Below are 9695 nucleotides of genomic sequence, written 5' to 3' on the forward strand. Positions count from 1 at the left end.
GCAGCGATCGGGGGTCCCCATCTTAAAAAAAGATTTTACATCTATATATATGAAATAATTAACGATTTTGGCAGCAAAATCTCCCCCAGCAGGGCTGCCACGTCCTTCCCTTCCCACCGCGGACACTCCGGGGCTGTGGCAGCCCGGCTGCCCCCCCGGACAGACGAAAGGTATCGTCCCACCAGAACACGGCGGGAAGGGCCGGGGACCTGAGGGGACACGACCATGGAGAGACTGCGCGTACACGCGGGACCGTGCCTCGGCGCGGGTGGGAACACGCGTGGTCTGCCTGGGGGATTCCATACAACTTTATTTCCAACACCCTGTGTCGGTGCTTCCTCCGAGCGTGTAGCTACTGGTTTGGAAAGACCGCCCCTGTATTGCCGGGCTCTGCCGGGAGGCAGCGTTTCTCGCTGGCGGTGTCGAAGTCTCCCTTTCGCCTTCTTTAAATTCACACGCAGGCGGAGCGTTATCCCCTATTTTATACAGCGGTTTCACGAAAATTGTAAACCTCGATTTTACCGAGGTTCCTTAATTTAAGGACGGGAAGAAAAAAGCAGCTCCGGGTCAGCAATCTTCTACGTAAAACCCTCCCGAAGAGAAGCTTTGCCCCACAGTTACGAGCTCTCATTCCTGTCTAAAGCGGCTTCACTGAAGTGTCATCTACTAAAACTCGGTGAATTCCGCAAAGAGAGTAGAGTCACTTATTTGAAACGGTAAGGCTAATACAAAGTCATCAAAGCACTATGGTTCTTGTCTTTAAGTGACAACCCTCTTTATTGAACTGTTTGAAATACGCCTCCTGCTTTTCAATGTCTCTCTATCCATCTTTGTCTGCTCTTCAGAAAAGCAGACAATATAAAGCAAAGCCTGGCGAGCTCCCCACGCTCTGGCTTGGGCAGTGCCAACGTTAGCCTTGAAATTGTCACTCCTTCATTAATCTGAAGCTAGTTATTTTTCCAGAGCACACAGCACACGCTTCCGATCTCTTTGGGTTCGCTTCCAAGAGCTTAAATCCCGCCGGACACGCCGGCTGGGGTCGGGGCAGGGGGGAGGCGCGGAGGGGCCGAGGCCGGCGCATCGCCCTGAGCGGGGCCGGCTGGGAGGCGCGCAGGGGGGCGGAGAGGGATGCGGAGCAGATCCTGCGTGAAATCGGCCCTTTCACGGCGAGGCTGAGCGCGCTGCAGCGCGGACACACGCCCCGAGGTTTTCCGAGTGGCATAGTGGGTTCGGGCTGTTTGTTATTCCGCTGTCATGCGGGACTCCCCGGCAGCTGCCCGGCGCACGGCTTTCCGTCACCGGCGGGGGACCCACCCAGGAACCCCGGGCCCGGGCTGCCAACCTTCCCCGGGGTTTCTCGCCCAGACCGAGACCCCGTTCAGCCGACAGAAGTGCGCGGAGGCTGCGGGGTGCGCTTCCCGCACCCTTACTTAGCATGCTTTTCGAGCAGCCGCCGAAACTTGCGCAACAGCAGTAGTGGAAAAAAAAAAAAAAAAGTTTTTTGGCCCGGTTTCTTTCCCGAAGGACTGCATGCGGTCATCTTTAGGCTTCGGATCCAGAATGGGAGTGTTCACCGCCCTGCCCCGCGTCCTCCGAGCTGGTGTCAGAACGCTCGCTGGGGTCCCGGAGCGGTGGTAATAGGACTCGCCCCTTCCTGGCCGTCTTATCCCCATGGTCACCACGGAAACTCCCAATGGGCCTGATCCTTTCTGGCAGTGGCCTCGTCCTGCGGCTACGCCGTCGACTGAACCGTGCAAGATGGAAAAAGAGCCCCGCGCAGCAGCTGAGCCGCCGAGCAGCGCTGCCGCCGATTCGGCTGTCCTTGCCTGCAAGGGCAGCACCAGGCACCGGGGAGCCGCACCCGAGGCCGTGTCCCGGGGGGTCGTTAGGTGAGCGGGAGGGGCGGGAGTAGGAAACTAGGACAAACTAGAGGTGAATGCAGCCGGATTAGATAGCCTGTCCTCTCTCTGCCCCAGCTCCAAACCGGAGGTACTGAGGAAGGAAAGTTTCCTGCAGTCCCCTGGCCTGGATCCCTGCACTGTGAGCCCTCCGCTCCGTGAGTACTTGTGGCCTGACTGATGAAGCCCAGCCTGCCCCATCCAACCCACGGAGGATGTGCAGCCGGCCAGAACACTGAGCTCTTCGGTCTGGGAATCTCTGGAGTGTACCTGCCACCGTGTCCCAACTACACCACGGGTGGAAGCAAGGAGCTGCCCCAAGGGCCTCCACTTCCCCATGTCCAGGGTAGAAGTGTGAGATGCTGGCAATGGACATTGGGGCAAGAGTTCAGACAGCAGGGAAAGGTTTCAGCAGCACCCGTGGGGACTTCAGGGCATGGCTCAAAAGAGCAGCTGAGGGAGTGTGGTGTCTTCAGCACTGCGGAGTTCCAGCAGCCCATGGCCAATGCTGCCTGTGGGCTAACACATCTGATCAGGGCATGGAAGCAGGTTCAACCCCACAACCAGAGAAGTCAGTGCCATGAGTCTGATATCAGCCATGCAGACCAAGGTCAGGGAAACTCCTCAAGATGGATGTTTTCATCCTCTGATTTTTTTGTAATTGAAAAGAGTAAATAAATATCTCGATGACAAAACTTTTCTGGAGAGATGCTAACCCAACAGGATACAGAAGGTCAGTAACAGGGTCACTCACACAAACATGTCTTGCATCTCTTGTGCAAACCCTCAGGCTTTAGGTGTGCGACCTTCCTCTTGTGGATCCTTGATTGTGGGGGGCCCAGCACAGCAGCTGCTGGGGGGGCTAAGCAAGCCAGAGGGGCATTAGGGGCTGTCCCATACCTGAAATCCACCCAGGACACAGGCAACTCCTCTGCCACCAAGTTATGCCAGGATGAGCTCCATCAGGAGCTGAACACTGCCTATCTTAGGCACTGGATGAGTGAGGGGGAAAAAATTGCACTTCACATTATGTGGGAGGAAAAAGAAAGGATAGAAAGAAGAAGGGGGGGTAGGGGGGGGGAAATGGGAGGGGGAGGAAAAACCCAAGACATTTTAATGTAAATTTGCCTAAATTTCAAAATGTTGAACGCTGGACATGGAAACCCTACAATACTTTTCCTGCACATTAGGGTGCGTTCAACTTGCAGTGGTGCTCCTGTCACACCAACTTTGACTGCCCAGTGCCAGGTGCAGGTTGAGCTGGTTGTATCAGTTTTTTGAGATATGTTGGGGCAAACCATTGCATCATTCCTCTTTTCCAAAGTTTTTTACATGAAACATTTACTTTGAAATAAAATGAAATATTGTCTTAACTGTCTCAATGACAGTTTGTATGTGATGATGATGATGATGATAAGCCACAATTACCTCTCAACCTTGAAAGATACACGCAAGCATTGATTACTATGAGAGATCAACTAACTTCATTATCCTATTTTTAAGAAATTACTAAATACTGCAGTGAGAAACCTTACTCTTTATCTTCTAGAAACAGAGGGAAATACCAATTTATTCACTGAAGTGTATGTTTCCACAGTTACACTGAGAAAAGATACACTCTATCAAGTGTATCTTTGAAGTTTCAAAATATCATAGAGTTTTTCAGTCTTAGATTTCAGAGACTGATGCTTTTTCTCACCCAGAAAAGCTTTGCTTTCTCAGGCTGCTGCAGGCCTGTTGACTCCCTCCTGTTACAGTATGGGATGACACTGCTGAGAGGATGGGCAGCAGTATCTGTGGAACTAATGCCTGCTCCCAGAGCTTCAAGGATGGAAAAGGCCCACTGTGATTATAGAAGCAAGTTAGACACAGGCGAACTGAAACAGAGAATCAACAGTTTTGAGATTCCACCTCAGCAGATTTTAGAGGAACAGGAGACAACCTCCTCAGCCAGACCCTCCATGAGGTCCCCCTGGGAAGGAGTCACAAGAACCTCAAGCCTTTGGCTCTTTTGTCTTCCCAGCCTGGCAAATGAGAGGACTGCCACTTGGGTGAACAACATCCCCAGCCACTCAGCCGGCATGTGGACTGCTGGCCTCTATAGTCAGCTCAGGCAGTGAAATAGTAGTGATATGGATCAGTGAGATTTTGTATTTGTTTTCCAAGTCCAGGCTAGAAACTTCGGTCCTGCCTTTCCCTTCCTGTTAGATGTGGGTGTGCTGACTCTGACTCTGTCCCAAGCCCTGAGGCTGGTCCAGGCTGTGGGGCACTGCCCACACCAGGCTCTCCATCCCACCCCAGCCCTGCCCCTGCACCTGGCCTCTCCTCCAAGACAGGCAAGCAGTGCAAGTGCCACTGCACTGGGGCTGCCTCTCTCTTCAGCATCCTGGGTGCTTGCAGGCAAATCAAATTGGAGATGTACTTCTGAGCTGAAACTCTGAAGTTAGGGATCAAACACGAGAAATAGAGGGATTGTTGAGGGAATTATTTATGGAAAATGTTTTGGTACAGTTTTGGAGGTTGAAGTCAAAAGTGTATATTGGATTAGTGGAAGGAAAAGGTGAGAGAAAGAACATAATGACCAAAAGGCACTTCTGATTTGCTTACATTGGTTGGTATATATATTGTGTCTGCCAGTACTGCAGGAACTAGGAAAAAAAGTTATAAAGGGGCTCCTTTGGGACTGACTAGCTCCAGGTCCATCCCACTCTGCACTAGCCCCTGTAACTCTCCTGCAAGGAGCTGAGGATGGGCTGCCTAAGGCAGAGGCAGGATGGGACCCGTGGCCGGGAGCTGCCCAACACAGATTGCAGAGCACTTCAGCCGTGTCTCAGCCTAACGGGCTTGCACTCAGATATTCTCCCTAAGCCTGGTCAAGGCACCTAATGGAATCAACACCGAAAAGAGCAAACTCTGCTCCGGCCCCTGAGGGGGGGAAAAATCCCTGATCTCTGCTTAACATCAACCCGTATAATAACTTAAGCGGAGTTTCAGCCCAGTTAAGGGTCGACGTGTGCAGCCAGCCCCCTCGGTGAGAGAAGAGCCGGGGCTACCAGGCCGGCGGGGCGGGGGGCTCTGTGTGGGATTTCGGCGCACAGAACTTCGCCCCAGCCCCGTGCCGTGATCGGCGGCCCTGGGCCAGCGGCAGCCGCGTGTCCCCAGTGCGGTGCCGCCGGGCCCGCAGACGGGAGAAAGCTGTCAGTCGCCGGGAGGGCGTGCGCTGGCTCCGGCTGGGAAGGAACACAAGGCTGCTGGACTCAGAAGACCGGCCGTATTTGCATTCCGGCCCGAGCGGAGTCCCCCCCTTCTCCGCCCCCCAGCCGTCCCGAGTCACAGGGGAACAGAAAACATGCTTGTGTTAGTAGCCGATGGCTTTTATTTTTACTCTTTACGGAGATCTGACACATACACAGCGATGCTTTCACCGTACGACGGACAAGGACTGCAAAGAAAAGCACCTTGCCCAGCCAGCCCATCTTCTCTGCTGCGACCGGGCTGGCACTTGGTCGGAGGAAGGGGGAGTTGGGGGAGGGGGGGGTAAGAAGAAAAAAAATTAAATTCTCGTCTGATCTCATTTATTTAAATAAATATAAATATAATTTTTATATAAAACTATTCACAGAAAAACAGCCGTCCCAGACCCAAACGGCCGATCTTTATGTCTTTTCTTATTTTTGTTAAGAAGTCCGTCCAGAAGGTCGTCTACAGGTTTTAGTTTGCTTTTCAGTTTTTTTATGTCTCGCCTTTCGGTTTGAAATGCGTTTGGTTTTTTTCCTTTAAATTGCCTGTGGGGATACAGACGAAGGCACCCTGGACCATGCGAGCCCTGTCCCATGTTACATTTTAGCAAGAGCAGGTGCCCTCTCTTGGGGTTACATAAATAACGTTTTAGTTGAACTCCCACGACTAAAACACTTACATTCCGAAAATATACTTATATATATATATCTTTCTGTTACTGCGAATGGATGACAATTAGCCTCCGCGGCAGGGAGGGCCAGCCCGCTGCAGGTTAGCCGGCCGCCGTCCGTGGGCAGCGGTGCCAGGTGAGCGGCCGTGCCGCCACCTCGCTCCGGGCTGGGACCCGGCGGCGGGAGCGGAGCTCCGAGCCGGGCTCATAACGGGGAGATCTCTTTATCCTCGGTAGCCGATGAGGGGGATAGAGACTCTTCATCCTCCGACCGGGGGTAATGCCCCTGGCTGGTGCTGCACTTGCAGCCCCCGTGCGAGTTTCGCTGGGTGCCTTTGCCTTCTTTCTTGTGCTTCACTCTCCTGTTTTGGAACCAGATTTTCACTTGCTTCTCGGACAGGTTCAGGTACGTGGCTATCTCGATCCTCCGTAGCCGGGACAGGTACATGTTGGAGGAGAATTCCCTCTCCAGCTCCAAGAGCTGGGTGCTGGTAAAAGCAGTCCTCATCCGTTTCCCATTTTGAATTTGGCTGGATTCAGACCCTCCTGGACGGGAGAGAAATGCGAACTTCAGCGGGACAGGGAAAAGGGGGAGAGGGAGGGGAAAGGGAGAGAGAGAGAGAGAGAGAGAGAGAGACAGAGAAGACATTCCCCAGCAGCTTTCCGACCCGGGGCAGCCACTCTCCCTTGGGGGCACCCCTTCTCCCGCTGCCCCCCTTCCCCGGCGGCCGCAGGGCTCCTACCCATGCCGAGGCAGTGAAACCTCCGGGGGTCGCTGACGCTGTAGGTGGTGGCGGCGCAGGCAGGTGGGTGATGCGCAGGGTGTCCCAGGGCGGCGGCGGGCACCGAGGCGGCGGGCGGCGGGTGCTGCGGCGGGTGGTGAGCGTGGCCGGTCCGCGAGCAGCACTGGGCCTCGCCTGCGGCCGTGGGGAACTGGCTCTTGAGCAAAGGGATGGCTCCGCCGGCGCCGCCGGCGCGGGAAGAGTGCAGGTGCGAGGTGACACAGAGCGGGCAGACGCAGAAGGCGCCGCTCTTTCGGGACGGGCAGCCCGGGCCCGACACCGACATGACGAGGGGAGAAGGCATGCTGAGAGGGATGAAGAAGTCCTGGCCGTGATGATGCTCAGGAAGGGACGGAGCCGGCCTCGAGGAGTCTTTGATGATTAAGGAGTCGACATAGAAGGAGCGTGACATTGCGGAGGGCTGCGAGGCCGGGGGCGGCTCTCCCAAAGTCGGGCTTTTCCTTCTTGGCCAAGTTGCCACTGAAGTCCTGGCGAGTCGAGAAGGTGCTTATGTTTGAGAGCTGAACAAAAGGGTCCCTGGAGAGGGCTGGTCTTAAAGTCCCCCCGCCTGGATCCCCTGCGCCGGGGTTTTATATCAACTATTTAAACACGTGATGGCTGAAAGCCTCGCAGATCTAAATCTCCCCGGCTTCTCAGGCCGGCAGGAGAGGCTGCCGGGGGGGGCAAAGCGGGGTAGGGGAGGGGGACAAACTGTGCGTGCTTGCTTGTTGCCCGATGACTTCACTCCTTTGCCTCCGCCTCAAATAAATTATAGGAGCAGAGAAAGCGAGGAGGGGGCGGCTGCTCCGCGGCCCCGTCACACGTCTCGCTCGCAGGCATGTCCCTCTGTCAACACAGCCGGGATGCTGGGGATAAAATTAATCAGAAGGAGTTTCTGCGCGGGGGTTTTCCCCGTGGAGAACGCTCCTTTCCCTCGCCGGAAGGGAAAGAGAGGTGAGAGCAGGTGATGAGCTGAAACAAGATGTTCGACACCGCCCCCGTCACCCCCAGTAAAATAGCATCCAAACGGCCCTGGATCCCACGGAGGCCTGGAGCCAACACCTTTCCCCAGTCCGGCCCACTCCCTGTACTCAGGACTCCTTCAGGAGGCCCTTTCTGCATCAGAGGAGCCAGAAACACAGATGCAGCCATAGAGATAAAGTTAGGGATGGCGCGCGTTTGTGTGCCTCCGCATACATATGCATGTAGGGTGGGTTGGGTGGCTTATTTTTTTTCTCCTCGCCCTTTTCACCTCGAGTGAATCTTGCCAAATTGGCAATTACTGCAACGGACAAAGCCTTCAAATATCTGGACACTCCTCAGCCAAACGGTATAAAACCGGAAAACTTTAAAGCGAACTTCCCCGCCCGCTCCAGGACCGCAGTGCGCAGCGCTAATGAAAAGCGAACATGTCAGGGAGGGATTCTTTGATCTCCACCAAGTTTGCTGAAGCAATCATTCAAAGTAAAATTGGATAAACAGCTAAATACGGTCGGTGGCTCCGAAGCATTTCAGAGTGCATTAAAAAGCCAAGGTATTCGCAGCATATTACGCGATTTTCCAATGACCTGTTTTATGGGACTTTAAGAAGAGACTTATCGTTAATAGAAGGACGATCGCGTTCTTGTTTAGCAGATGCGAAGCGGCGTTTAAAACAGGCTGCGGATCCCATCCCACTTGACACGGGAAAGGGAAGTGACAATTGTGCTCTAAAGCAGAAAACACAGGCTACGCCTGATTACCGGAGGCTGAACAGAAACTTGGGAGTGCAGCAATAGCAGAAACGTGTTCAGAAGCGGTTATGCGCAAGGGCCGAGCCGAGGACATCCTACCATACCTCCCGCACATCCACTCTCCCGCTGTTAAACCCAGCAAAATAAAACCGCCTTCTGGTGAAGCCGGCATTTCTCGCCCCGGGACCAGCGAGGCTTGGCGGTGCAACTCAAGCCTTGCTAAGAGAGGGGCCAGGTCTCGCCCGGCCGTGCTAGCCCGTCCCCATCCCCAACCTGCCGCGGGCAGTGCCGTTGTGCAGCGCCCTCCCTCCCCCCCCGAGCAGAGGCCGGGTCTCCCCTTGCCCTGCTCCCCTTTGCCCCCGCACCTCCCTGGGCAGGCACGATGCAACAACGTTTTTAGGGACACTCTGCGCTCGGTGATCTGAGGATTTATGGATAGCAATTAAAGTTTTATGAATTGCAGCTGAGGCTGGTTATGTGGCTATTTGAATGTGATTAGAATTCAATTAGAAAGTGTTTACCGGCCGGTGGGGGCTCCGGAGTGTAAACAGACAGCTATTCCAGCAATGCGCTAATCCCGCGTCTTGTGACAACAATTAGGGGCTCGCGGGGTTTAGGCGGGTCGGCTCCAACCTCACCTACTTTTCCCCAAACTGCTGCCCAGGGCTCAGCCAAGGCCTCGCAGACTCCAAACCCTGGAGCCCCAGCGACCGCTTCCCGCGCCGCCGCCGAGGCCCTGAGGTCCGCGGCCCCGGAGATAGCCGGGGGCTCTGCCTCCTGAGCTCCGGGGCGGCCGGTGAGATTCTAGTCAGGGTCACCGCGCACAAGCACGGCATTTTTTGGTCCGGCTCTTCCCGTTTAAAGCAAACTACATCTGGAGAAAATTTGAAGAAATATCTGCCTTTTATGTTAATTTTAAAAATTAATAATTTTTTTTGTTTTCCTTTAAGAGAGGTTATTCTGGAAAATGAAAATAATAATAATAATACAACCCCAAACCCTCAGTGGAAAAAGCTGTCTGCAGTGATAGAGTGGATCTGGGAACGGGACTGTCGTAAGGGAAGGCAGACGGAGCAAGAGTCGGATCAAAATTGCAATTTGTAATTGTTATAATAAACCAAATGCTGTGATAAAAGAGAGAGAGAAATCACTAAGAAAAACCCACCACTGAAAGCCACAGCAAGAAAAGAAGTCATTTGAAGCAAAGACATCCCAAACCAGGCGGAATGATGCAAGGCGTGCGCCCACATCACATCGGCCTCGTTACAATTTTATTTTTCAATAATTCTGTCCGATAAAATTTCATTGTCCATTAAGTAATCCCCGAAATGAGAGCTCTTATGAGCCTATAATGAGCTCTAATTGCTACGAC

At 53.8% G+C, this 9695-nt stretch overlaps 1 protein-coding gene across 1 annotated transcript; it reads right to left on the reverse strand.

Moving 5' to 3' along the window:
- Positions 1-5233: 5233 nt before the first annotated feature.
- Positions 5234-8615, reverse strand: GSX2 (GS homeobox 2). The gene is made up of 2 exons (XM_069014093.1): positions 6552-8615; positions 5234-6354 (listed from the first exon to the last, which is right to left on the reverse strand). Exons 1-2 carry the CDS (start codon positions 7000-7002, stop codon positions 6014-6016), a joined length of 792 nt encoding a protein of 263 aa, XP_068870194.1. The 5' UTR covers positions 7003-8615; the 3' UTR covers positions 5234-6013.
- Between the last annotated feature and the right edge of the window lie 1080 nt (positions 8616-9695).

The sequence above is a fragment of the Aphelocoma coerulescens genome, chromosome 4 (genome assembly GCF_041296385.1).
Source record: "Aphelocoma coerulescens isolate FSJ_1873_10779 chromosome 4, UR_Acoe_1.0, whole genome shotgun sequence".
NCBI lineage: Eukaryota > Metazoa > Chordata > Aves > Passeriformes > Corvidae > Aphelocoma > Aphelocoma coerulescens.